The sequence below is a fragment of the Penicillium bovifimosum genome (assembly GCF_028826915.1).
Source record: "Penicillium bovifimosum strain IBT 22155 chromosome Unknown utg000002l_segment0_segment0, whole genome shotgun sequence".
Classification (NCBI taxonomy): domain Eukaryota; kingdom Fungi; phylum Ascomycota; class Eurotiomycetes; order Eurotiales; family Aspergillaceae; genus Penicillium; species Penicillium bovifimosum.
In genome coordinates this window covers 3,366,407-3,392,743 of record NW_026622711.1, presented here as the reverse complement: position 1 = coordinate 3,392,743, position 26,337 = coordinate 3,366,407, and the positions used below count along the sequence as shown (strand labels likewise).

Genomic DNA, 26,337 nt, shown 5'->3' with positions numbered 1-26,337 from the left:
AGAACATATCAAGATCATACTAGGGTATGGAAATAAACAAGAAACCAGAAGGTATTAATAGAAATCTTCAAAAATTAACTTTGAAACTATCTTCCTCTTGCTCTGTTCTCTTCTCTCCCACTCCCTCTCTCTCTCTCTCGTTCTTCTTTTCGTTCTAGCTTCGTCAGCCCCCCCTCCCCCCTTCTCCCCTCTCCTCCCTGACCGGCAAAACCCACCCTTCAGATGCAAAGTTTAATTCTTTGCATCCTTTCTCACTGACTTTCTTCTTTTCCCTCCTGTGGATCGACAACTTGCATCTCCACTCCTTTCTGGGACATGTCGTGACATTCCAAACTGCTTTGTCTTGAAGTGCTTGGGTCGCATCATGACCGAGACCGCCATCCCGAGCCGGGATGCCTGGGAACACCGCTTTGACGGGAAGCCAATCTCGCCGTAAGCCACGAAGAACCGATGACACCGATCGAGAGAACCCCTGCCAAGTTCCTTCCTTTAACCTCGTGTCCCTCCAGGAACTCCGCCATCGCCGAACTCGATATCGAACGCAATGAGTTAGCCCACACATGGAAACGCTTTATCAGCCTACTCCTACCACAGGATCAGGTACAATGGGAGGAGCGGCCACAGACTGTGGACGACGTAAAAATACTGCTAGGCAAGATCAAGTCCTTTTGGCAGTCCCGCCCCCGACAACAGGTGTTCAGCGACTCGATGGACTTGTGTGACCGACTCCTCCCGACCATGGATGCTCACGCGATCCTTCTTTCTACCCTCCCGGACCCCCTCTCCTATACCCCTCTATTTTATGGAGTCTTGCAATCAGTGATCAAGGTGCGTGCGATGGATGTGCTGGCAAGTCTCGTTGTATCGCTAATACTCGGGTATAGGCGTCGTCTCATTACCCACGAGTAATGGAAGGCTTAGCAACCGCTCTGCTAAACATTTACGAAGCCCTAGGGCTTCCCAGCGATCCCAGCACCCTTCCCAACGCCGTCGAACATATCACAAAAACCTACGCTCTAATATTTTTCTTCCTGACCGAGTTTATGGACTGGTATGTCCGGCGGTCCACATGCCAGTTGCTGAATATTCACAGCCAAGACGTCTACTCGGAGTTCCACCACTTGGTTATCTACATAGAACGTCAAGCACAAAACCTGCCTTGGCTGCACTCGGCGATGCACGTCGATGAGGATGAGGAGGACCCATACAGCCCTCGGGCACTTTGGGAAGAGTCTCGACTCAGTCAAGTAGGTCTTCGGGAAAAGGAGCGCCGTGTAGCGGCACAAAACACCATCACACGCCGGCTCATCTGGGAAATACAACAAGACGCAGAGGAGCGTGCCCGGTACAGGGAAGGCCGAGAGCGACTGTTGGCAGAGACGTTGAGTTCTGTGCGCGAGCAATTAGAGCCGATCAGCGTAAAGAGCAGTGACATTGTTTGCATGACCACACCCCCGGCTCCAAATATAGGTATGGTGTTATATGTACCCTACCGCTCGGTCACTCTCTAACCATCTGACAGACACATCCTCGTTTGAATGGTCGAGGGGATCCAAACGCCGCCTCGCAAGACTGGAAATTCAAAGTTCATCGAGACACCTTCAAGACTTCTTTGACAGTGATGATCAGATTTGCGAGTATGAGCCTGAGGCTAAAGTCGTCACTGAGAGCAGTATCGTTTCCTCGCTACAACAATGGGCCACCAGTCCACGGTCTCAAGCCCTCGCCGTGGGCGGATTCCAGCCGGCCGACTCGCCCAATCCCGTGGCTCTTATCTCCGCCTGCTATGCCTCGTTCGCCCGCCAAGCACGATTACCCGTGGTCTCTCACTTTTGTGTTCTTCCCAGCCAAGACGTCAAAGGGCTCAATCGTCACGAGCGAGGATTGATCGCTCTCACCTACAGTTTGATCCGGCAGTTGATTGACTGGCTTCCTCCGGTAGTTGACAGTGACGCCGTGCTGGATCTCAGCGCGGAGCGTTTCCGCCAGCTAGACGGCACATTGACCAGCTGGAAAGCCGCCCTATCGCTAATCGACACCCTGTTGCAATCCGCCCCACCACTCCTAGTCTTTATCATCGACGGAATAGATGCCATTGACCACCAGTCTACCGACGGAGCAATTCGCGAGCTCGTTCGCGTGCTGCTCACTCACACTCGCCGTCAACCCCAAGGTGGTCTCAACGGGCAAGGTCCAACGCTCCTTCTGAAGGTCCTATTCACTGTTGCCGGGCGACCGAGTGCCCTGGTTGAGACGATGGCTGAACACCAACACATCCTCAGTGATTCCAACCAGACCAACCAACCCACTCAGGCCGAGCCGGCCCTGGCATCGGACATCGGGGCGGTCATGATGAATGCATGAATTGTCACGGGTGCCCTGAGCCCAGTCACGCACCGTTTACGAAACTCTTATCCTGCTTTCTTTTTGTTGGTTTTGGGATTAAAAAAGACATTTGGTTTGCACTTCAAGCATAGATTTGCGTGGGTTGGGAATATTTGGATCTTATGAAACAGGCACATGTGCCACTTTTATGTATGGGTTTTGTTTTATTATTCCCTTCTGTTATCTGCTTAAGCACATTGACCTGCTAAGGTCTTCATCGGTGTTCTCCTAACTTTTGGCGTGTTGGCCTTTCTTATGCTTCAGCGGCTAGTAGACCTGTACTATACTGCTTCATAGCTGTGATACCCATCTAGGTCTAGAATGGACTATTTGTTCTCTTCTTTCTGGTGGTTCCTTTGACATATTACCATCGGAAACCCGATTCCGACTCACATATCGTCAAAACCCAAATATAGGTCTGTGGAACCTGAAGTAGGGAGTAGATGGAGATTGGTTTCCGCTTGCCCACTTAAATAGCCAGCGCTACCTACCAGAACTTATCCTCCGGGGCTGCTTCCATCTACTCGAGCCAGATAACAGATCATGAACGGACACTCCAAAGTTACTTCCCGACTTTACTCGTCCCCTCAACTCACCGAGTTCCAAGAGATCTGCTCGCAAACCACAGACCCAACAACCTACCCACTAGCCAACGACATCCAATCCAACATCCCCATCTACGATCTCCCCGCCCTCGAATCCACCCTAACAGCCACCCTACTCACCCGACTTCAAGATGAATGGCACCACATCCTACACAAAGGCCCAGGCGTCTACATCCTCCGTTCCATGTACCCCTCCCCAAAATACACCCAAACCCTAACCTCCACCAACGAAGCCTTCAACGCAATAATCGCCCGCGAACGCACCCACCCAACCAAAAAGGGCGACCACTTCGCCGCAGCCAACACAAACGACCGCATCTGGAACGCCTTCTCCAAACACGCCCTCCAAGACCCATCCTCCTTCCTATCCTACTACTCGAATCCCTGGCTAGCAGCCGTCGCCGAAGCCTGGCTGGGCCCGGGATACCGCCTGACAGCCCAGGTCAACGCCGTGCACCCGGGCGGCGCAGCGCAGAACCCCCATCGCGATTACCACCTCGGGTTCGCGGACGAGGAAGTCTGCAGGCGCTATCCGGCTGCTACGCAGCTCGCATCACAGTTCCTGACGCTGCAGGGGGCTGTCGCACATAGCGAGATGCCGCTGGATAGCGGGCCGACCAGGTTCCTGCCTTTTAGTCAATTGTATGGGGTGGGGTATTTGGGTTGGCGGAGACAAGAGTTTAGGGAGTTTTTTGAGGAGAGGTTTGTGGCATTGCCGATGGAGTTGGGAGATGGGGTGTTTTTTAATCCGGGGTTGTTTCATGCTGCTGGGGCCAATGAGATGGGGGAGGGGGCTTCCGGCGTGTTGCGAATTTGCTGCAGATTAGTTGTGCGTTTGGGAAGAGTATGGAGAGTGTTGATTGTTTGCCGATTGTTGACGTGACGTGGGATTTGTTGGTTGAGAGGTATCGGGGTGCTGGGGGTATGGCGGGGGATCTTGATCTGGAGAGATATTCGGTGGAGCAGAGGGAAATTAGGGCTTTTGTCAAGGCTGTTGCTGAGGGGTACCCTTTTCCTACGAATTTGGATCGCAGGCCACCTGGGGTGGGTGGGATGGCGCCGGAGTCGGAGCAGGATGTTATTATGCGGGGATTGGAGGAGGGTTGGGATAGGAAGCAGGTTGTCGATGCTTTGGAGCAGATGCGTGTTGACTCGCGGGCATAAGACTCGGATCGGGGATTGTGCCGAGTTTCAATTCATACTGCGTGTTACGTTGGAGCTACAACAGTGTAGTACTGTGTAGACAAGACACAGTCGAAGAGGTCTTGATTGCGCAGTCATGATCTTAAGCCACCCGCTGGCTGATGCTTGATTGGATCATCGGACTTATCGACAGGTGGAGTCCAGGTGGATCTGGGTGTCAGAAGGGGAACTGATGGTCGTCGTACGTACGGAGTACGGAGTGCTGTGTACGGAGTACGTAGTCGTCTATCCTTGATCGAGGTGTGGTGATCTGTCATGGCGTGAATACGGAGAAGAGGGGACAGCCTAATGTAGAGTCGATCAGCAAACAGAGTCGGAGAATAGCGACGAATAACCAGCGAGGAAAGAAATTCCACAAGGGGCGGCGATGGCGGTCTCACATTTTTGACTGTTTCCCCCAACGGTGGCTGAAACACGACAGATTTTTTGATCGCGTTGTTTGGTTTGGAACTTTCTCTTCTTCGGTTCTTCCTTTCTTTCAACATTCATTTCCAGTCATTCGTTTATTCCATTTACTGAGTACAGACAGACAGTTGGACGACTCCACCCTCTTGGCCATTGAGCCATTGACATTCCAACGATCAGCTTCTAGCGTTGAAGGTGGTCCACGAAACATAACCAGCGGTCCAGCACTACGGACCATTGAACACGACTGTACGACTATTTTTTCGCTGTCTCCACAGATACCTGAGCTCCCTCCCAATCACAAGCGATTTAGGGGCTGATCGACGCCGAGGCCCGAGACAATCAATAAAAGCCCTACCCTCCCCAGCTCTGCGATGGGGCATCCGAGTCTTTCATCCAGAAGACTGACGGCACATCGATTCGAGCAGTTGCACGACATGCCCGAATATGGCAACAAGATGTCAAATCCCAACGACGTGACCATTGATATTCCACTGACGGAGACAACCTCCCGCGGCCAGACCGGTGCCCGCAAATGGGCCGGCTCCGATGAATTCAACCCAAGGGCCGGGGAGAAAGAGCCCGTCGTCCATCACCACCACCGGGGTCCTGGGCGTAGGCGTCGCACGGATACCGGGATCAATGACAGGACTGGCAAGCCGGCGGAGTCTCCTGAGGACGGAACCCTCAATCGCATGGGCCGCATCTACCAGGCTGTGCTGAATTACTCCATTGTCACTCGTTACCTAATCTATGTTCTTCCCGTTGCGATCCTGATCGCGATTCCGATCATTGTCGGCGCGACGGCTGCGCCGTACGCCAAAATCGGCGGTGTCCATCTTTACTGGTTCTTTACTTGGATCGAGATCGTTTGGTTCAGTCTGTGGACATCCAAGATCTTCGCTCGTTACATTCCTTACGTCTTTCAATTCCTGTGCGGTATCGTTAGCTCCGGTACCCGCAAGTATGCGCTTATTCTGCGCGCCCTCGAGACTCCCATTGCTCTTGTGCTGTGGGCTGTTATATCCCTCGTGACTTTCTTGCCGGTTATGACGTTGACTCCCACAAAGAAGGCAACTGGCGATACTGGGGTCAAGAGCTGGGAGAAGAGTGTCAAGAACATTCTGTTTGCGCTGCTTGTCTGCAGCCTCATCTATCTGGCTGAGAAAGCTCTTGTGCAGCTCATCTCGATCAGTTACCACCGCAAGCAGTTCGACTCTAAGATCAAGCGTTCCAAGCGCAACGTGTACTTACTCACGCTCCTCTTCGAGGCTTCGCGTAACATGTTCCCCGTGTACTGCCCGGAGTTCAAGGAGGAAGACTCGCTTATTTTCGACTCTCTCCTGGCTCAGGCTGGTGTTAAGGACGGCAAGCGGTCATCCGCTATGCCTCTGCGCATGCTTCGCCAGGTCGGCAAGAATGTCGGTCGTATGGGCGACAAAGTCACTGCCGCTTTTGGCAACGTCGCGTCCGAGCTTGCTGGCAAGCAAGTATTCAACCCGACTTCTACCCACGCCATGGTCACCGAGGCCCTTGAACGCCAACGCCACGCTGCTGCGCTGGCTCGCCGCATCTGGATGTCGTTTGTGGTCGAGGGCCGGGAGGCTTTGTACATGGAGGATATTGTTGAGGTTCTGGGTCCCGAGCATGTGGCTGAGGCTGAGGAATGCTTCCTGGCTCTTGACAAGGATGGCAACGGTGATGTTAGTCTCGACGAGATGGTCCTGGCCGTCACCGAATTTGGACGCATGCGAAAGGCCCTCAACCACAGCATGCACGACGTTGACCAGGCTATCCGTGTGCTGGACAACCTGCTCATGTGCGTTGCTGCTCTGGTTGGTGTACTTGTCTTCATCTCTTTCGTCACTACTGGATTCGGCACGGTCATCGCGGCTGGTGCCACCTCCCTGCTCTCCCTCAGTTTCGTCTTCTCTGTCACTGCTCAAGAAGTTCTCGGTTCTTGTATCTTCCTGTTCGTCAAGCATCCATTCGATATCGGCGACCGTGTGGAGGTCAACGAGGTGCCTTTCGTTGTTGAACGTATCTCGCTTCTCTTCACTGTGTTCCGCAATGTCAAGGATCACCGTGTCACGCAGGTGCCCAATAACATTCTGAACAGCCTCTGGGTTGACAACTTCACTCGTGCCGATGCTATGCACGAACAGCTTACTATTCCCGTCGCCTTCGACACCACGTTCGCCGAGGTTCAGCTGCTCCGACAGGAGATGGAGAACTTCGTCCGCGACAAGGACAATAACCGTGACTTCCAGCCGGACGTTAACATCGAACTCGGTGGCGTTGGCGACATGGACAAGCTCCAGCTGTGTGTTGATATCCGCCACAAGTCCAACTGGTCCAACGAGACCATTCGCGCTGCTCGGCGATCCAAGTTCATGTGCGCTTTGGTCCTAGCCGTCCGCAAGGTTCAGGTCCGCGGCCCTGGCGTTGCTCGTCCAGAAGAAGAGACAGCCGACGCTGCAGCTGGCGATGACGACGACGACACTTCCGGTGCCGGTCTCCGCAAGTCAACTCAAGACGGAGTTAGCCCCTCCAAGCCCGATCCCGGCGTCGCTGCCGCCGCCGCAGGCATTCTAGACTACGGCAACACAGCCCAGTCAACAGGATACGACCAACGCCACTCAGGGACAATCACCCACCGCGGCTCCTCCCAGACAAACGCCGAGCGCGAGGCCGCCATCGTCGAAATGCTGAACGCCCGCCCTCCAGCCGTCGACATCAGCCGCGACGATGAAGAGAACACTCTACACCGCACAACAACCAACGCCTCCAACCAAGCAAGCGTGCACAACGGCGCAACCAACACCATCTCCCGCGGCCTATCAACCGGCCACCGCAAACAGGGCGACCGCGTCTCCTACCACGAGCAAGCGCCACCCCCTTTCCCCCAAGTCGCCCCTCTCTCCCCGGTGGCCGCCGGCATGACCCCATCTTCCAGCCAGGTCCCCATCCTCGAGACCCCCAAACCAGGCTCCCGCGGCAGCACACGTTACGAACCCCGCCCCCACTCAAGCCACGGCCAATTCCAAAGCCAAAACCCGTCCCAGATGTCCACCATCCAGACCGTCGGCTCTCCCGATCCCAACGCCTTCCAGGGTCCTTACGGCCACGACACTGGGTATGACCCGGTTCCCCTTGCCGGGTACAGTGCGGAGAATACCCCGGGTCGTGACCGCCGCGACTCGAACCCGGATATCTCGGGCGTGACGGCCAGCAGCAATTACGAGCTGACGGATCGGTATGACCCTGTCTCGCCGCCGACGGACTATTTCCCTGGTGTACCCGGGGAGGAGTCTCATCGTCGAAGACCTTCGTTTTTGGATAAGGCGTTGAGGAGGGGATAAATCATGGTGATGAGGCGTGATCTGTTTTTCTCTCCTTTTGTTCGATCTGTTCATATTACGTGTATACTGTGGATAGATTATTTTTGCGTTTTTGAGCCGTTGCATGACATGATCTGTGGTGCATAGCTATGAGATATGTTGATCTTGATCTTTGGTGATCAGATAAAAATCTATTTTCTTTTTTCTTCAAGACTTCAGTGATACTTGTAGGTACATGTAGGTACACGTACTTCTACCAAGGTTGTTAATGCTCACAACTTAAGTAGAGAGACAGAAATATCACAAACACATATCCAAATCCAAAGCTATAATACAAGTCTGATCTCGTCTAGACAAGTTCTTCACCAAGGCTCGACCAGATTGAATCTATTTACCACTCTCCTTCCACGGGTATCCAACAGGATCGTCCTTCCGAATCCAGATCTTAGTCTTCCTCTTATTAACGACATGCTCCACAAATACCTCGCGCGTGTACTTCGCCTTGTACTTGCGGATCCAGCGCGGGTCCCACAGTTCACTCGCAATGCCGAGGTCCTTGCAGCAGCGCACGAGCGCGTTCGATCGGCAGCCTTCTGTAGCAGTGGGAATGCCATCCGGGGAGAAGTAGTCCTGTTCACCGCGGGCGACAGAGACAAGGCTGAAACAATACATATTAGTTGGATATTTTCTTCAGACGATATAGATAGCGTGTGGGGGACATTGTTTCTTACCGTCCATTACAAACAAGAGCATACTCCCTCGTCACCGTCTTAGGCGTAACAATACTCTCACTCCTCGGCACAAGACCCCACCCACCAGGCCCAAAGGCTCGGTTCAGAATCCGGCGATACTTGATCTCTGGCAGGTAAAGGATACCATCAGGCTTGATCTCGACCTCATCGGGGTCCGTCTCCGCAAGCAGGATATCAGCCGCTTCCTTGGGGAACGGCGCTGCCGATAGACCGTGGAAAGATCTTGTCCAGTCGATTCTCTCTTCAGCTGGGTGCTCGAGCTCGAGGGGCTTATCGGAGAGCCCGCTCTTGGAGATGTTTTCCGTCGTTGCGCGGTTGGGGGTAGGGTCTGAGACGCGGGCTGCGGGGCTGCCTGTGGGGATTGGAGTTGAGGCTGGTGGAGCGGGCTTTGTGGGAGTTGCGGGGGTGGGTTTGGGTGCGGTTTGGTTGTTGCGGTTTTGGGTGGTGTAGCTGATTGCCCTTTTCGTCGTTGGGGTGGAGAGCTGGCTCAGACGTAGACTGGGTGTCCGCGATGAGCGTGGAACATGTGTCGCGTGTTGCAGGGCCTCAATTGCCCACCGGGACCGGGTGCGAATAGGAATCGACATTGTGGCTTTGGAGGGTTGATGGTGGAAGGAGGAGTGAAGTCACATCGAGGTTGATAGATGAGGTCACGTGATACAGACTTGATAGCTTCGATTTCTGGATTGGGAGTGAGAACAACAGGAAAACTTGACTAAGATTGGGAAATGGCTACAGGCTAGTTAAGCAGGCTAGTGGTATGAATGAAAACAAACTATGCTGCTATGCATCTTTAGTCTGCGTCCGCTGGTCGTTGCCCTGGCGCTTCCAGCATTCCCGGAAAGCTTCCATCTGTGGCCAGTTAGTATGGTCTCTCTCGAAGCCGTCTGGTAGTTGGATCAATTAGGCATTAGGAGATGTAGCAGTGTTGTCGGTGTAGAAACAGTCCCTCAATGGCTCCCAGTGCAGTCAACTATGATCTAGCAGGCTCATAGCTCACCTCTTTTTTACATTGGCGCCAGTCCTTCTTTGCATAGTAGCAGTCGTTCATCTTATCCTGCTCGGCTGCCATATGTCAGTATAGCAACTAAGGCTCCAATGGAAACATAACGTACTGTGGCAGCCGGTGCTGAAGATTCGCTTGTCCCTGCCAATATAGTCAGCGTCTCCCAGACCTAACAGTTAACACCTAGCACTGCCTCACCAATCATCCGGCTCATCATCATCTGGGACAACGGCTGTTTTCTCGACGTTGTTCGACATGGTTGAAGACGAAGTATGGGTCTGAGGAAAGTTGGAGAAAGGCGGTACGGACTACGGTAGCCGCCATGCTTGACTTTGATCCTATTGGCTCAAAAAACCGGCAGAATTTTGGGATCGTGTGACGCATATAGTCTGAGGATACTGAGGTAAAAAGTGATATTTTCATTTTGTTACTTTGTACTGTGTGTACCCTATCGTTTTGCACATTCTATTGCCCAAGTACCTGTAGGTAGGTTCAGCTGAGATGTTTGGTCTGGGGCCTGGACTTATCGGGCCGTATCCAGTACGGCCTGACCCACATGTGGATGTCGAGGCGACATACACATTTGTTTCGGGCGCAGGCGGTCAGGAAAGCGGTAGAAGTCCTTAAGCCAATAGGATCAAAGTTAAGCATGGCGGCTACCGGCGTCCGTAGGTGGCCCCGGCGGAACGAACTATCTTATCGCACCCATCTCCCCCATCGCAACAAACAACAATGGCGACGCCAACGAGCAACGCCAATTTCGCCGGCAAAAAGCTGAATATCCTCGTTTATTCCGGTTCGCTTACTTATTCCGCGACCCAACTGAGCCGTTTTCTGACCACCGACTTCTCGACAGGAAATGGAACCACCGTTGACTCAGTCCGGCACTGCCTCTACACCCTCCGCCGCCTGCTCGCCCACCGCTATGCCGTCATCCCCGTGACGGGAGATATGCTGCTCAAAGAGCCATGGATGACTACGTGTGCCATGTTGGTTATGCCCGGCGGCGCAGACATGGGATACTGTCGCACACTCAACGGTGCGGGGAATCGGCGCATTGCGCAGTATGTCCACAATGGCGGGAAATACCTGGGTCTTTGTGCTGGCGGCTACTACGGATGCAAGAGATGCGAGTTTGAAGTGGGTGATAAAACAATGGAGGTTGTCGGCGACCGCGAATTGGGATTCTACCCGGGCATCTGTCGGGGCGGGGCATTTCCGGGCTTCGTTTACCATAGCGAGGCGGGGGCACGCGCTGCGGGGCTTGAGGTGGCTAAGGAGGCTTTGAGTATTGGCACTGTGCCGACGAGCTTCCGTTCGTACTACAATGGTGGCGGTGTTTTCGTTGATGCGCCATTGCTTGCGGACAAGGGCGTGGAGGTCCTTGCGAGTTATACCGACGCATTGAATGTCGATGCGGGGGAGGGCGCGGCTGCTGTTGTTTATTGTGAAGTCGGCAGTGGAGCAGCAATCTTGACGGGGCCTCATCCTGAGTATGTCTAAGTGTCAGATTCCAGGATTGTGTTGCTGACCTGCGAATTAGGTTTGCTGCTGCTAATCTCGACGCGAAGGCTGGTGGACCTGAATATGCAGACATGGTGGCGGCACTCGCCGCTGATGACAAGGAACGTACAGACTTCTTGAAGGCTTGTTTGTCTAAGATTGGTCTTGAGGTCGCCCAAGATACGACGACAGTGCCTTCACTGTCGTCCTTACACATGTCTGGAATTGATGCCGATGGCCCCATGGATATTCTGTCGGGCCTTGGGGCTTCGTTCACGCAGGACGGTCAGACGGAATGTCTCAAGGACGATCACGATACATTCCGCATTGAGCGCCCTGGAACATGGAATCTTGGTGATATAGAAGAATCGCTTCACGAAGTACCCTCGGAGCCCGAGGGTATCATTGATTACCAGTCGATCACGAAACGCCTTGTGTTTCATGATGACATACCGTCTGCGAAGCTAACTCCATATTTTAACCATAATTCGTTCTATTCCCACCTCCGCCAATACCAAACCGAGTCTAAGGGAGATGCCTCGACATTTGGGTCTAATATCTTATATGGCGAGGTAGTGACCAGCACGAACACGATGCTTGAAAAGTAAGCATCACATCTACTATGTACGCTCGTGGCATGTGCTAACCATTCAAAGGAACATCAAATTGCTTCGTCAGTTACCTCAAGGATTCACGGCTACCGCTACAGTGCAGATCGCTGGACGCGGACGTGGATCCAATGTCTGGGTTTCCCCAATGGGCTCTCTCATGTTCTCGACGGTGCTGCGACACCCTATGGACAAAATGCAATCTGCACCAATCGTCTTCCTTCAATACATAGCAGCCATGGCTGTAGTTAGAGGAATCAAGAACTACGCCAAAGGCTACGAGCAAATACCGGTCAAAATGAAGTGGCCGAACGACATTTGTACGTATAGAAGCTTACAATCTTACAAAACTCAGCAATGGCTTTTCTGACCAATTCCCACAGATGCACTGGACCCAGATGATCCCGAACAAAAACGATACACAAAGATCTGCGGCATCCTAATCAACTCCCATTTCATGTCAAACGAGTACATCTCCGTCGTCGGTATCGGGCTTAATGCCACCAACGCTTCCCCGACAACCGCATTAACCACCCTCGCCGCACGCTACGCCCCAGGCGCTGCCACCGCTTCACCTATCACGCTCGAGAGACTCCTCGCCCGTATTTTGACTACGTTCGAGAGCTTGTATACCCGCTTCTTGCGCACAGGCTTCGACCGCGGCTTCGAAGAAATGTATTATGCGGACTGGTTGCATATGCACCAGGTTGTTACGCTTGAAGAGGAGGGCGGCGCCCGCGCTCGCATTCAGGGTATCACCCGTGATTTTGGTCTCCTGCTAGCTGAGGAGCTGGGGTGGAATGATCGTCCGACGGGACGTGTATGGCAGCTGCAGAGTGATAGCAATAGCTTCGATTTCTTCCGTGGGCTGGTTAAGCGGAAGGTATAGACACGAAGTATATAGACTAAATAGGTTTTCCCATGTCTATAGCCATTGACCTGAAATATACGGCATGGCATCCAGAATACGTGCAATGCTTGCACGTCTAATATAAGAGGCATGGATGAGGACCTCCAGTAGTCTCCGGTAATATACAAAGTCAAGCCATAGACTCAGCCCAAGAAACCCACCGTCGAATACACTCATCCACCTTCCGGAGCGACTCCTTCGCCGCCTCAACCTCAAACCACTCCCGATGCTCCTTCCCACACTCAGAACACTGACCCAAATCCCGCGCCCGCAGAGCCGCCAGCTCAAGATGAACCAACCTTTCCACACGATGCACATGCGGGACTTTTCTTCCCGGCAATGCCGTCCTATCCCGACTACCACGTGCAGGGGAAGATGCCGACGAAGAAGAAGCGTAAGGATAGTAACGGATCAAAGTCAGATCGTACGAGCACTGACGAGTCCACTCAGCGAGTCGCCGGTGCACATTGCTCGTGCGTCCGATTTTCAGCCTGAGCGTTCCAGGCGTACTCGGTGTTGGGTTGGAGGTTAGGGCGTTGAGGTCTTGTGCTGTGTGGAGTGCGTCGCTGATGCTGCGCGACTGTGTCGGTGGGCGTAGGTTGTTGCTACTCTGTGCGACTTGCGGGAACAGGGAGGATGCTAGGTCCCTTGGGATTGGGGGACCGGGTTCGAGGCTTCGGTGGGTGGATGCGGGTGGGGGCGTCACCCAGAACATGTAGATGTAGCCTTCTTCGTCGGCGTTGGATATGGGTTTGGCTAGTTCTGTGAGGAGGAGTGAGGTTGTTTGTGGGTCCAGTGTGGATGGGATCCACGAGAGTAAGGTTTTTGTTTGTGAGGGAGATGTCTTCGTGTTTGGTCGGGATGTTGGAGTGGATGACACTCGTCCATCTTGAGGTTTTCCGGCTGAGGCAGGTAATTGTATCTTTTGGTTTGGGTATGGAGAAGATGAGACGTTTGTCGGACGAGAGGGTCTAGGACGCTGAACTGGTCTCGGCTTCTCATCCCCGTCGTCTTCCACAATGTAGAAGCAGCAGAATGTCCTTGTCTTCCTTGGTCGACGCTTTTCACTAGGTCGCTTCTGATTTGGCCGAGGTCTCTGATGAGGGTGCCGCTTCTGAGAGGGTGGTTTAGAGCTTGGTTTATCGTTTATTTCGAGCACACCCAGTCGATCCATTAATGTATCAATACTCGTTCTGGGCTTCACCGGTGTGATTGCAGCTGTGCTGTGGTCGACTGAGGGCTCTTGGTCTCTGTGCTGCCAGCAGTACAGAGACGCCACTTCTATAGCTTCTTGTCGAGCATCCCTCTTTCGGGGTGTAGAAGCGCCTGACGGATGTGGAGAGGCCAAGGAGCGGCGACAGGGCCGGCCTTGGGCGGTCATGCCTCTACATGTTGTTGCTGGGTTTCTTGAATCTGAGCGGGGGAGCAAAGATTCTGGAGTGTTTGCAATATGAGGCATATATAGTATGAATATAAGGGATCAAATGGTGAAGATTGGCGCGATGCGAACCTATTTGAAGAAACTCGAGGCATTTAAAAAGAAACTAGACTGCATTGACCATAAGGCGGTGCGGTGAGCCTCCTGCAGGCGACATATTCCCCACTTGAACTTGGCGTCAGACTCAGCGGTGCAACCCTCAACTGTACACAGTACGCGCGAAGGGAATGTTGTTGGCTGTTGTTTTGTTTTTCTTCGGGGTGGCACAGCCACATTATGGCGGTGCAGTAGTGGCTGGGGCTGTGTACTATGAGACTGGCGTTTAAGGAAAGTGGATGGAGCTAACGCTCAGCAATTGAGCCTGGAGGTCGGGGGCGCGTCCAAAGCCCCCTGGACCTGATATAACATGGCATCAAATAATGCTCCAACACTGAACAGCTCAATATTTCTCAAACCACGCCAGAGCCTGATTCTCCGCTTCGTCGGCCTGTTTACTCGCGTCATCCAGAACAAAATCAGCTCTGACGCAAAAGCCATGGCCAGCGCCTTCGTATACAACCACTTCTCCTTTTCCAGCACCGGCTTCGCTCGCAAAGATCTTTTGAATCTGCCCGATCTGTGGAGGCTTCAGAACCACATCCTTGTCACCAAGCGCAAAGCTAACAGGAACCGAGATCTTCTCAATCTCAGTAGGGATCTCGAGGAGACTGGGGTGCCCCGTAAAGCCAGCATTTAGGAGCGGCTTCCCGTTCGACGCAGTATCCACGCCGGCAGCTAGATTGACGATGTGCTTCCCTCCCCAGCAGAATCCGGCTCCGTAGATGGGAACTTCGGCGCCCTCGTTCTCGCGCACGGACTTGAAGAAGTCCTTGACAATAGGCCAAGATGCCTCAAATGTGTTCCAATATATGAAGGGTATTGCGTCTTTTAACACGGAAGCTATGTAGTATCTGTGGCTTTGTTCAGTGGTCACTTGACACGAACGCTATGAGGGCTTCTTCCAATGACTTACGGCTTCATGAGCCAGGTTATGATTCCACTCGTATTGAGCACCTCTTTCGTGGAAGTCATCATACTAATTGGGGCAGCGTGCCCTGGCATATTGCTCAGCGAACCACCTCTAAGCCGCAACTGACTTGGACAGTCACATACCTTTCATGAAGTCGGGGAGATAAACGAGATACGTCCCCTTTTCCGCATAGTTGTCAGCTAAAATTCTGTTGTTGACGAACTCCCATCCAAATGCATCGGGTACTATGATGATAATGCCCCGATGAGGTACATCGTCCAGCGGCTTGGTCATGTAGGTCGGTAAGCCATGGATCGAAGTCACTTCACCGCGAGGAGTGCCTTCATGGATGTGACCACTAAAACAGTTCGGGCAGGCCATTTTGCAGTGAGAATCTGTGCGGTGAGAATTAGATGATATCTGGTAGTTAGAGAGAGACGGATTAACCTTAAATACACTCTCCGACTCTCGAGTCTCACATGTCTTCCCCGCACCCATTTCGGACGCCGCTTCCACGGTTGGGGCCGTGCGTTCTTCGACTCGTCTCGTATACTCATTCTGCCCTAACTAGTGGAAATTGTGAGTCAGTGCCAGTTGACTATTACCTAGGCCACTATGATGGCTCGGGTCTCCATACAGAATGACGAAGATCAGACATAGGACGGAACCTCGAAGCTCGGTAGCGTTATATTAGTTTGTGCAATCTGAATTATTCTGCCGGACTTTGCTTTCCATCCCCCTGACATGTCAAGCGTCAACCATGGTCCATCCCATCTCATCCTGGCTTGACCAATCAGATCACTCCATTCTATTTATATTTACTCTCTGTTATGCAGTCGGACGGGATGTGTCGATGCTTAGAGGTGTACACAGTAAATACTACAAGAGACAGGTATTTCCGGGTCATTCTTTCATTCTACTTATTATCTACACCGCTTGTAGGTGTGATCAACAGTCATTCCAAGCTGAGATTAGTGTCATCAGCTGCCGCATTTTTAGTTTACCCGTTCAATACCAAGCGTTTTTCGCCAAGACGCATGGGTATCCACTCTCTACAGGGCTGAAATGATCCTTGGAACATCCACGGGATAATTTCATTCCCATGGATCGGAGGACAAGCTCAAACCCGAAGTGCAATCGGAACATGAACCATAGCCATTAGCCACGGCCTTGAATACTATAACTACCAACAAATATAGGAACTGGTCCAGCCGATACCCACCACCAGCAAAGCCTCACTTGTGATGTGGCCCTAGCCGCAGTCAGCAGGCAGCATCGTTCCAGACTTCTGATTAGTCCCACTAAACTTAGCACAGGACCTCATTCGTAAGTGGAGAATGCGCCTGTATTCCAACGCGTTGTACTCAGTGTACTCCGTAATCGCCCTGTAATAATCCCAGCTAGGTGGGCGCTAAGCCATTCCAATAATCGGAAGAAAAGTACATATACCCGCTTCTCCCCTTTTCTTTCGTTCCCTTCTTATCTCCATCTTGTATTCAGATACTCATACCACCAACCTACTTCACTACCACCCGTACCCTATATTGTACCACCATGTTCAACTTCAACTTCTTCAAGTCTACCCCGACTGAGTCCGCCACCGAGCAGGCCACGTGGAACGCCAACACCGTCACCATGCAGCCGACCAGCCCCGCCGCCCCTTCAAGCAACAAGGACGTCATCACTGAGCAGCCGGTATGTTGATTTTGGATATCCTAGCTGATGCTGGAAACAAGTGGTATATTGTCGGGAACCCGGGATCGCAAACTAATCTTTGTTACTTGTAGGCTAGTCAAGAACAAATGCAGCTGCGTGGAGGTGGCGGCGGTGGTTTCTGCTGCGGAATGTACGTATATCTACCCTCGTCGATACTCTCAAGCATGTTCGGTCATGTGGGCAGAAAGAACATGAAGAGGATTGCCAGAAGCTAACGTAAATCCAGTTGCGCCGGCCTCGCCTGCTTCGAGTGCTGCGAGATTTGCTGCTAGACGATCGCGTCCGTTCGAGACTGATTGCTGATATGCGTTCGCCGCGGACACTAACGCCATGCTGGCGTTCATCTTGTTGGGTTTGAACGATAGTCTACCGGGCGTGTGGCGTCGGCCGTTTGTGATGTCGTTGATGGATTTCTTTTCTTTTTTATACAACTGGAATGTTACTATGTTATACCCCAGAACAATGCAAGTGATGCAGTTCAAGTCTCTTGGTTTCAATTTGGCTCGCTTTCAAAAGTAGAACTTGGTCGTTGTATTCGTGGCACATGAAAACAATCATTATCTGAAATGACGCCTATTTGTCGGCCTCGGTATCTTTGGCTACATCTAGCCAAAGGGGCGACGAGAAATGGCTGCCCGCAACGCTGTGTCAACATCCCACACCCGAAAGCCTGGTGCGCGGCCAAGGATTCTAAGATTTGCTAAGAGAACTGCCACACATCAGTTATGATGAGAACAGAGGATTCAGGGCCAAAAGCATGGAGGGTCAACTCACGATCAAAGAAACACTCAACATCAAGTGTATATTCCGATATCGTAGATTCCGACCCCGTCATATCAACATACGTAGCCTCAGACGAAGCATACATACTCGAAACAGTCGATCGACCGGGCGAAACTCCATACAAATCACGCACCAACGACTCAGGAACGCCGAGCCTCAGCGCCGACCCCTCAAGCACAAGCCCACGGTGCAACAAATACCCCTGCACATCATGGCAATCAAACCACTCGCCATCGAGATCAAGCGAACGAGTAATATCCTCCTGGCTCATGTGCACCTGACTCTGCTCCGGAGACGCAGGCTCCCGATCCCCACTCCAGTCCTCATCCCAATCCTGAATCCCACCCCGCTGCAAAATCCGCACCATCCGCCGCAGGATCTTTCCCGGTCTACGGATGTTCTGCGGATAGACGGGGGTCCCCTCTGGACTCACACGCGGGAAGTGCTTTCCCGCGCCGCCGAGCGTGTAGAAAGGCATCTTGCTGAATTCGAGCGTGCTCCCGATTTCAGATTGCAGCGTCTTGCGGTAATGGCGTCTTATGCCAGGCATGTCATGAATGCAGGGGACTAGCCCGAAGACTCGGCCTAGGAAGGCTGGCTCGGTGCGTGCATCTGTTAGCCAGCGGTAGGTGTGCTCGAGGCAGAATCTGTGCAGGCGACGAGCGAGACAGGATTCTTGGTGGCTGTATGTGTAGATTGTTGCTGCTGGCAGGAGGCGGTTTATAAGCGGGGAGGGGGACCGCGCTCGGTTTGAGGCTCGGTAGGTGGAGGATGAGTTGCGGTTCTTCTTTTGGGGTCGTGCTGTGTTTCGCGCGTGCGAGACTTGATAGCCGAATGCTGCCTTCGAGGGGCCCGGGACGTGCTCGGACTGAGGGTCAGTTCCATCCTCATCGGTGAATCTGGTCTTGTCGATCTCGGCGAGGATAAGTTCTCGTGTGCGAGCGAGGTAATCGATGCTTGGCTGGGTTGAGTCGCTGGTAAGGGTATCGGCTGCGTCTCGGTGGGTGGCACTCAGTATGCCAGTCACGTTGTCTAGCGCCTTTTCTAATGTGTCAACGCGAGATCTAAGGGTCTGGATAGTGAACTCCTTTTTGAGACGATAGGTGCGTTGCGCCCGTCGGATCTGCAGACGACGCTCCTGTGGAAGTGGTCAACAATGTTTCCATCACAGGTCGACCTTTGGGGATCTACGAAGTACCTCGATCGCAGTAGCGTCTTTGGTCGTCTCCAATCTCGGCCGGCCTCTTTTCCGCACGGGACGATCCGCGGCCGTTGCATTCGTGCCCTCGGCCATTTGAGCGGGGATCTCTGGTGCTTTCGAGGCTGTACGCTTCTTTCGAGGCCTCAGTTGGCGCTCTGGCTCATTTTTTATCTCAGGACTTAATTCACTGGACACTGGGGTGGTTATCAATGTCTCTGCTGTGTCTTGTCCTTCTGGCAACAGCTCGAGATAGGACCTTGAGGACAGCATGTCCATGATCGGGGGATCTCCAGGTCCCTGCATCTGGCTGTAGCTGTTTTTTTTCAGGCCGAAAATTGTTCTTGTAAATTGCTACGACTCAGCAGAGTCCAGATAGCCAGAAATGGCTGGGCTCATGTTCCACGCCATTGACATCAATGACCGTGAGTCCGTGACAGTTGATTAAATCGATCACTCATCAGTAAATCGGCCTCGGTTCAAATCAGCGGGCCAATCAGCGGCCAACCGGCAACTTCCCCTGTACACTCCGTCAACAGGGATCGAATGCATCAAAAGTACGGATTTTAGATGCCTGTCTAAATTCCAGCTAGGATTAACAAGCCACAACGGCTTTTCTAGTCCGGATCACAATCACTGAAACGATCTGCGATGTCATGAAGGAACCGGGGTCAATGTAGTTACCTAGTTATTGACCAAGAAGCAGTTGGAGATGCTTTCGATGGCTGCTTACTGCTATGCCCACTGGAAAAGGTTATCACAGCTGGGGGTCCAGCCGGGCCAGCCCTGTCTATAGTTAGATTTATCGCATCGCATCCATGGACCATCAATGTATTTGCATATTTAAGGTTCCATGGATGTAACATACTGTGAAAAAAACAGTAATTTTGATCATAACCGGTCGGCGGTGGGCATAGCCTAATGCGAGACCCGCTTCCCGCTTTCCATGACTCTGTGCATATTTTTTAACCCAGATCTTCACAATTATGAACGGAGTACGGAGTACGGAGTACGGAGCAATATGTTACCTACTCAAACCCGAATCCCGCTCTCGATCTCTTGCCAGGGCCCACCACACTGACCTCCAAGTAGGCTCCAACCTTTGACTTCGTGCAGCGCGTCTGTACCAGGTGATACTTTTGAATGACGCCGTTGAGTTCGTGTCAGCATAGATTAGCCGAGTCTGACCCGAACCACTAAACATAATGAGAAGATTATTTGATCATTTTGTGGAACACAAACGCCAAAGGATCAAAGGATTAGAAACACGAAGCGTCGAAGAATAACATCGGAGGCACCGAGGGAGACGAACAAACACTGGCGGACTATAACAAAACCGAGTAACAGCGCCGAGATCCAGATCGGCTTGGAAATTGCTTGCAGTGCGAACTCCGACGAAACGATCAGACTTGACATCTGCAGCGATTGCCATTGGTTGTGGATTCCTTAGCTCTGCGACGATCCTACCTGATCCTTACGTCGGATATTTTCCCCACTTGTCTCATCGACCGAAGCTGCGTTCCATATAAACCATGTGCGTTTCCACGTTCTCCTGGACTCTGAATTCCATGACCTGATTACCCAGAAGAGAACGGAATCATGACTCTGTTGTTCATCTTGGGCTTTGCCGCCGCGGCCATCGTGCTGCAGGCCATCCGTATGGTGGTCAACAGATGGCAGCATGCGCGGAATGCTAAAAAGCTCGGCTGTGGAAGTGTACCAATGTACCCTTGCAAAGATCCTCTGGGAATCGACAACCTCAAACAGTCCCTGGCTGCAGACAAGGCGAAAGCCATCCCGGATCTGGCTGAGAAGCGAATGGAAGTTATCAGCAAGCAAGAGGGTCGCTACGTTACTACATATGCTATTCAGAACCTCGGTCGCACTCACCTCCTCACTGTCGATCCTAAGAATATTCAGGCTCTCCTGGCTACTCAGTTCAAGGACTTCGAGCTTGGTCCTAATCGACGGGCTAGTTTGCACCCTCTGTTGGGCACAGGAATCGTCAGTTACATGCCAAACCTGCTCGTTTCCCGCTATCTTGTACTGACTGTTTTCTAGTTCACCGCTGATGGCGAAGAATGGTCCCGGTCTCGTGGTTTACTCCGGCCTCAGTTCACTCGCGAGCAAATCAGTCAATTGGAATTAGAGGAAGAGCATGTGCAAAAGGCTATGCAGGCTCTGCCCGTCGCAGCCAACGGATGGACCGCCGCAACCGACATCCAGACCATCTTCTTCCGCTTGACCATCGACTCCGCTACTGAATTCCTCTTCGGCGAGAGTGTCGAGAGCCAACTCGGCGCCATCAACGGCCTTCAGAGACCCGAAGATTCCTTCGCCGCCTACTTTGACAAGGCCCAGTGGGTCTGCGCCCAGCGCGGCCGTTTCGAAAAACTCGGCTTCTTAGCCGAGAACAAGGAAACCCGATTCAACGACAACCAAGTGCATGCCTTTGTCGACAAGGTCGTCTCCACTGCCCTGGCAGCCTCGCAATCCGAAAAGAAGACCACCGACGAAAAACACCCCTACGTCTTCCTCGAGGCCCTCCTCGAGGTAACCCGCGACCCAGTCGAGCTCCGCTCCCAACTCCTCAACATCCTCCTCGCCGGCCGCGACACAACCGCCTCCCTCCTCAGCTGGACAACCCTCATGCTGGCCCGCAACCCGGAGATCTTCGCCAAACTCCGCGAAACCGTTATCTCCACCTTCGGCACCTACTCCAACCCACAGAACATCACCTTCGCCACCCTCAAATCCTGCCAGTACCTGCAGTACGTGATGAACGAAGTCCTGCGTCTGTACCCCGTCGTCCCTTTCAACCGTCGTAGCGCAACCCGTGACACGACCCTCCCGCGCGGCGGCGGTCCGGACGGCCAGGACCCCGTGTATGTCCGCAAGGGCCAGTCTGTCATGTACACGACGCATGTTATGCACCGTCGCAAGGATCTCTGGGGTCCGGATGCGGACCAGTTCAGGCCTGATCGGTGGGCGAATCGGAAGGCTGGATGGGAGTATATTCCTTTCAATGGCGGGCCGAGAATCTGTATTGGTCAGCAGTTTGCGCTTACCGAGGCTGGTTATGTGATTGTTCGGCTTTTGCAGCGCTTTGATCAGATTGAGGATGTTAATCCCGATCAGAAGATTCGCTATGGTGTTACTTTGACCAGTGCGCCTGCTGATTTGGTTACGGTGCGCTTGCACCAGGCTGAGGAGGCTTGAGTTGTGTGATGGGTGTAAGGTATTTTGCCTTTTTGGTTTCTCTCTTGGTTTGAGAGGGATCATTTGGCTATGTACATATCTTTCTTTCTGCGGTTCCAGGGATTCTGGATGGGTGTTCCCCGGTCTGGGATCGGGATCTGCTTCGTCCATTTTTTTATCGGCCTTTTACTGTGGACGGCTGGGAGGATTATTCTTTGGACTACTTGCGCAATATGATGAGAATGACATTGTTTATGAACATCTATTATCTTGATCTCTCTGGGGGCGGGTAGTGGAAATGTACTGTGTAGGATACAAAAAGCAAAATACCAAATTAAATCGACTTCTGCCGGTTTCGAACCCCCATCATCTACGTATGGACTTGCACACAGTCATTGTCTTCACACCTCCAATATCGATCTGTAAGGAAGAAAAAAAATAGGTAGCTTCTCTTTGATTGAGCGTGTCATCCTTAGTGCAGGGGCCATGCTAATCTTCTCTGTATATTTTCATTTGACCATATGCCCCTAAGGGCATCAGAAACTTGATAAAAGTTCATTATAACCCCTGTTTGATGGCAGAAAACTACCGCCTACCAGCACATGGCCTGTCACGTGATTCCAGCCTTCGTCCAAAGTCTTTCCCTACTCAAAATATGGATGAGTTTCCATAACTAGTGCTGCGTGCATTCATCAATCAAAGGACCTAAATAACTATGTGGGAATTGGAAGTTTAAGTGCTGATGTTGAACTCGAATGAATGATCACCTTGCCCAGTGGGCACAGCCTTGGCATCATTGTCATACAAAGTCCGTTCAAAATAACGCACACGTCCATCCGGGCGTGCCAAGAGGACAGTCTGCCTCTGAGTCCCATAGGGTCCACTGGTGTAACTCTGACAGGGTGGTTCGTTTGTCGCAGTTTCCATCTCATCCTCAACCTGGGCTGCAGCGAGTTTCTCTTCCACTTGACCACGGTCGTTTGCCTTGCCGATAATGGGAACGAAGATGCTCTTGCGCAGGTGGTGGACGTAAGTTTCAATTGTGTCATGCTCTTCTGGCAGGCGTGGCAGAGTATCGGTGCTTAGGACTTGCAGTAGACGATCAATCAAAGCGTCCTCGTCTTCGTCTTCATGCTGTACGTGCTCCTTAATAGCCGCCGCCGTGAGCTTCTCTCCATCGATGATCTTTGGCCAGCTCCTGTCATCAAAGGTGGTATTGCTAAGCCCGCGGGTTTCGTTCTTCTCTGTGGCGACCCAGCTGATGTGGTCCATGTCTGAGGAGCGGTTGGAAACAATGGCTAATGGCTCGTTGATGTGTCCACACACTAGACTGAAGCCTCCCACTTGCTTGGCCTCTGCGCTGGTCACGATAGATTGAACAAAGTCGCGAGTGGTCTCTTGCTTATCCGTTGGGCCAGTCAACCAGCTGTTCACTATGACACCACGACTATAGTATCCGATAGCTTCGCTGGTTGTGTCCTCACGGTAGTTGGTGAGAACGGCAAGCTTGCCTTGCTTGGTAACGCCCATCCAAGTGCCGCGTGTAGCTCGGGCTAGGTCTCGGGAGCCAAGAACGTGCGAAGACGGCTCCGGCCACCAGTCCGGCGGGGAAGTCGGGCGATGAAGGAATTCCTAGATATTGTTAGGTCTGTCTCCCATGGCTCGAAGTGAAAGTGAGCTCTCACATCCCGGTTGTTGATAATTATCAACGAGTAGGAAGGGTGGGCGGTAGAAATCAGAGCAATACACATTGTTGTGATTGGGTCCGAGGATCCCCGGATTCTCTGTGGCGTGCGGGGGAATGAGATCAGGTCTCACGTTGAAAGACACAATCACAGATTCCACAATGGAATGTAGGATGGTCTGTAGAAGCAAGAATTCAAAGAAGAAAAAGGGATGGGAGAGGAAAAGAAGGCCAGTCATGCGCCGAAGTACCAAGCCATCGGGTGATTGGGGGTTGGGCCGCTCAGAGAATCATGTACCTGACTGATGGGAACCCATTTCTAGTCAAGATGGAAACGTTGAACGTAGGTTATATCTACGTGGAATATCTTTTGTCATGAGAAACAATTCAAACAAAAACCAAAAAGACAAAGAGACAACTGTATTGTCTAAAACAGATATGAAGCTATTTAACGCAGTTCTCCGTGACGTCAAGACACTTGGAGAAGGGCGGTCACGTCTCCAAGAGGTACATGATGTGACTTTACTCCGTACATAGTCTTCAGCTTCTATATTTTCTCTCCTTTCATCCCCTATACCCCTGAGACGTTGCAACCGTCTTTGTAGTTGCCTGCTATATTGGACCCAGTTTTTTTCCCTTTTCTTTTTTGTTGTCTCAAAACGGAGTCTCAGAGACAGCGGGGCTGATTGACGACTAAAAAAAGTACTGCAGTGATCCCCTTCTGGACTCCTTTTCAATTCACCTTCACGATGTTTGGAATCTTTGCGGACTTGATGTCGTAAGTGCTTCTAAGTATCTAGTTTTTCAGAAAAGACCGATCAGGGAATGAATACGTCCAACTGGAAGCTAACGCAGATCTATCGTATAGCTCGGTCCTCACAATCCTTTTCCCCGTGTTCGCTTCCTACAAAGCCCTTCGCTCATCCGATCCCTCACAACTTGCACCATGGCTGATGTATTGGGTGGTACTCTCAGTCATCCTGCTGGCTGAGTCCTGGACGGTATTCATCATTGGATGGTATGCTGCAGCCCGTTTCATCCTCTCAGTTCAGGTATTATAAGCTGACCGTGACTCGATAACTATATAGGTTCCCATTCTATAGCTGGATCCGCCTCGGTTTCATGGCTTATCTCGTTCTTCCCCAGACGCAAGGAGCCCGCGTTTTGTACCAAGACTATGTGGACCCGTTCCTGACGCACCATGAGCGGGAGATCGAGGAGATGATCGGCCGCACTCACGAGCGGGCGAAGGCACTGGGCCTGCAATACTTTTACAAAGCAGTCGATCTGATTCGGGTCAAAGTCTTAGGTCTACCTCAGCAGCGCCCCGCAACACCTCCTCAGCCCGGTGCCGCATCCTACGCGCAGTCGCTGCTATCGCGGTTCAATATCCCCATGCCCGGTGGATCCGGGGGCCCGGAGCGTCCGGCAACGCCAACGATTGGTACTCTGTCCTCAGTGCTGCCGTGGGCTCGGTTACGGCGGGTGGCAAGTCCCAAGAAGCGCGGGAGGAAGAGCTCTCTGCTAGTGGCAATCTCCTCCAGCGCCAGATGCAGTCGATGTCGGGGACGGAAAAGGCACAGTTCATTTCTACCCAACGAGAACTGCTAGACCACCTTCGATCCACCCTGGCACGCGAAGAGCAGGGCAGTTCTCGAGGCGAGCTCGATACTGACGACCTTGTTTACGGTATACCGTTGCGTAAGAATCGCAGCGAGAATTCTTTTGAGGTGGTGGATGACGAGGATCTGGGACGTCGCCCCGAGCGAACCACCAGTGGCGGATGGTCCTCTGGTTGGTTCAGCCACGAGCAGGATTCCTCGGGCTCATCTGGTACTGATTTCGCCGCGCGGGCTATCGATGAAATCAGTAGGGCGCGCACAACTGGATACGACCGTTCCTGAGTTCTACCGCAGAGTCTTCAGTATAACAAGTGGAAGGTAACCCAGGGACTGAAACAAAATAGATGTTCGTCACTTTGCTCTTGGTGAGAGAACTGGAGGCATTAGTTAGGAGGTTCGCTTTGCTGGAAGATAACGGCTTAGACCGATTTTGAATGGACTGAATACGAGAAGAATGACTCCGTACATAGTAGAAAATATCAAGCCTCCCGGAGAAATGGTCTTTGTTTTGGGAGGGTTCATGCAGACGCACTGCAAGGAGCCAAGGACGGGGATTATTTTGATATGGTATGTATACGGTATCAGGTGACAATATCTACTCTGTGTAGTGAAACATGCTTATATTAAGGAGCTGTACGCAGGTCCTACATAGTATCATAGTATGATAGTAGTATCATCGTTAGTATGGGGTCACAGTGGCAACGGGGAAGATGGGGGGGATCCATCCGTTCCAGATGGGGAAGAGTATCTGTATAGCAACTCAGTAATACTTTGTCACTTTCCTCGTACTTATCTGTTGAGAATGACTCATGAGAGTGCTATGTGTATAGTTTATGTACTCCGTAGACCCTAAGCTAAGAGATCTGAGAGCACATGTCATGGGTGGCGGAAGTACGGAGTAGAGAGAGTAGACATAATCAAATCTCCAACCTCCAGCGCTTCTCTCCCTCCTCGAGATTTTTCCCTCAAAC

General features: G+C 52.2%; 13 protein-coding genes across 13 annotated transcripts; 7 read left to right on the top strand and 6 right to left on the bottom strand.

Annotated features, from left to right (window-relative positions):
* Nucleotides 1–364: 364 nt before the first annotated feature.
* Nucleotides 365–2,364, top strand: N7515_002475 (uncharacterized protein; the record flags this gene model as incomplete). Its single annotated transcript, XM_056663219.1, has 4 exons — nucleotides 365–432; nucleotides 510–828; nucleotides 885–1,470; nucleotides 1,523–2,364. 4 exons carry the CDS (start codon nucleotides 365–367, stop codon nucleotides 2,362–2,364), a joined length of 1,815 nt encoding a protein of 604 aa, XP_056525332.1.
* A 564-nt stretch (nucleotides 2,365–2,928) lies between these two features.
* On the top strand, nucleotides 2,929–4,154 carry N7515_002474 (phytanoyl-CoA dioxygenase family protein; the record flags this gene model as incomplete). Its single annotated transcript, XM_056663218.1, has 2 exons — nucleotides 2,929–3,792; nucleotides 3,813–4,154. The coding sequence occupies 2 exons, from the start codon at nucleotides 2,929–2,931 to the stop codon at nucleotides 4,152–4,154; spliced, it is 1,206 nt and encodes a 401-aa protein (XP_056525331.1).
* Nucleotides 4,155–5,035: 881 nt separating this feature from the next.
* N7515_002473 (serine/threonine protein kinase) lies at nucleotides 5,036–7,960 on the top strand (the record flags this gene model as incomplete). Its single annotated transcript, XM_056663217.1, has 1 exon — nucleotides 5,036–7,960. One exon carries the CDS (start codon nucleotides 5,036–5,038, stop codon nucleotides 7,958–7,960), a length of 2,925 nt encoding a protein of 974 aa, XP_056525330.1.
* A 366-nt stretch (nucleotides 7,961–8,326) lies between these two features.
* On the bottom strand, nucleotides 8,327–9,278 carry N7515_002472 (putative mitochondrial genome maintenance protein Mgm101; the record flags this gene model as incomplete). The annotated part of the gene is made up of 2 exons (XM_056663216.1): nucleotides 8,327–8,597; nucleotides 8,671–9,278. The coding sequence occupies 2 exons, from the start codon at nucleotides 9,276–9,278 to the stop codon at nucleotides 8,327–8,329; spliced, it is 879 nt and encodes a 292-aa protein (XP_056525329.1).
* Nucleotides 9,279–9,474: 196 nt separating this feature from the next.
* Nucleotides 9,475–9,954, bottom strand: N7515_002471 (uncharacterized protein; the record flags this gene model as incomplete). The annotated part of the gene is made up of 4 exons (XM_056663215.1): nucleotides 9,475–9,543; nucleotides 9,692–9,756; nucleotides 9,807–9,838; nucleotides 9,896–9,954. The coding sequence occupies 4 exons, from the start codon at nucleotides 9,952–9,954 to the stop codon at nucleotides 9,475–9,477; spliced, it is 225 nt and encodes a 74-aa protein (XP_056525328.1).
* Nucleotides 9,955–10,429: 475 nt separating this feature from the next.
* N7515_002470 (biotin--[acetyl-CoA-carboxylase] ligase BPL1) lies at nucleotides 10,430–12,697 on the top strand (the record flags this gene model as incomplete). Its single annotated transcript, XM_056663214.1, has 4 exons — nucleotides 10,430–11,190; nucleotides 11,241–11,804; nucleotides 11,857–12,128; nucleotides 12,192–12,697. 4 exons carry the CDS (start codon nucleotides 10,430–10,432, stop codon nucleotides 12,695–12,697), a joined length of 2,103 nt encoding a protein of 700 aa, XP_056525327.1.
* A 151-nt stretch (nucleotides 12,698–12,848) lies between these two features.
* Nucleotides 12,849–14,099, bottom strand: N7515_002469 (GIY-YIG nuclease family protein; the record flags this gene model as incomplete). Its single annotated transcript, XM_056663213.1, has 1 exon — nucleotides 12,849–14,099. The coding sequence occupies one exon, from the start codon at nucleotides 14,097–14,099 to the stop codon at nucleotides 12,849–12,851; it is 1,251 nt and encodes a 416-aa protein (XP_056525326.1).
* Nucleotides 14,100–14,595: 496 nt separating this feature from the next.
* On the bottom strand, nucleotides 14,596–15,546 carry N7515_002468 (dienelactone hydrolase family protein; the record flags this gene model as incomplete). Its single annotated transcript, XM_056663212.1, has 3 exons — nucleotides 14,596–15,106; nucleotides 15,169–15,250; nucleotides 15,309–15,546. The coding sequence occupies 3 exons, from the start codon at nucleotides 15,544–15,546 to the stop codon at nucleotides 14,596–14,598; spliced, it is 831 nt and encodes a 276-aa protein (XP_056525325.1).
* A 1,173-nt stretch (nucleotides 15,547–16,719) lies between these two features.
* N7515_002467 (uncharacterized protein) lies at nucleotides 16,720–17,153 on the top strand (the record flags this gene model as incomplete). The annotated part of the gene is made up of 3 exons (XM_056663211.1): nucleotides 16,720–16,860; nucleotides 16,953–17,011; nucleotides 17,108–17,153. The coding sequence occupies 3 exons, from the start codon at nucleotides 16,720–16,722 to the stop codon at nucleotides 17,151–17,153; spliced, it is 246 nt and encodes an 81-aa protein (XP_056525324.1).
* A 333-nt stretch (nucleotides 17,154–17,486) lies between these two features.
* N7515_002466 (uncharacterized protein) lies at nucleotides 17,487–19,141 on the bottom strand (the record flags this gene model as incomplete). The annotated part of the gene is made up of 3 exons (XM_056663210.1): nucleotides 17,487–17,590; nucleotides 17,656–18,802; nucleotides 18,863–19,141. 3 exons carry the CDS (start codon nucleotides 19,139–19,141, stop codon nucleotides 17,487–17,489), a joined length of 1,530 nt encoding a protein of 509 aa, XP_056525323.1.
* Nucleotides 19,142–20,461: 1,320 nt separating this feature from the next.
* N7515_002465 (cytochrome P450) lies at nucleotides 20,462–22,081 on the top strand (the record flags this gene model as incomplete). Its single annotated transcript, XM_056663209.1, has 2 exons — nucleotides 20,462–20,866; nucleotides 20,924–22,081. The coding sequence occupies 2 exons, from the start codon at nucleotides 20,462–20,464 to the stop codon at nucleotides 22,079–22,081; spliced, it is 1,563 nt and encodes a 520-aa protein (XP_056525322.1).
* Nucleotides 22,082–22,792: 711 nt separating this feature from the next.
* N7515_002464 (NRDE family protein) lies at nucleotides 22,793–23,811 on the bottom strand (the record flags this gene model as incomplete). Its single annotated transcript, XM_056663208.1, has 2 exons — nucleotides 22,793–23,692; nucleotides 23,746–23,811. 2 exons carry the CDS (start codon nucleotides 23,809–23,811, stop codon nucleotides 22,793–22,795), a joined length of 966 nt encoding a protein of 321 aa, XP_056525321.1.
* A 682-nt stretch (nucleotides 23,812–24,493) lies between these two features.
* Nucleotides 24,494–25,648, top strand: N7515_002463 (HVA22/TB2/DP1 family protein; the record flags this gene model as incomplete). The annotated part of the gene is made up of 4 exons (XM_056663207.1): nucleotides 24,494–24,522; nucleotides 24,613–24,762; nucleotides 24,833–25,126; nucleotides 25,204–25,648. The coding sequence occupies 4 exons, from the start codon at nucleotides 24,494–24,496 to the stop codon at nucleotides 25,646–25,648; spliced, it is 918 nt and encodes a 305-aa protein (XP_056525320.1).
* Nucleotides 25,649–26,337: the final 689 nt, after the last annotated feature.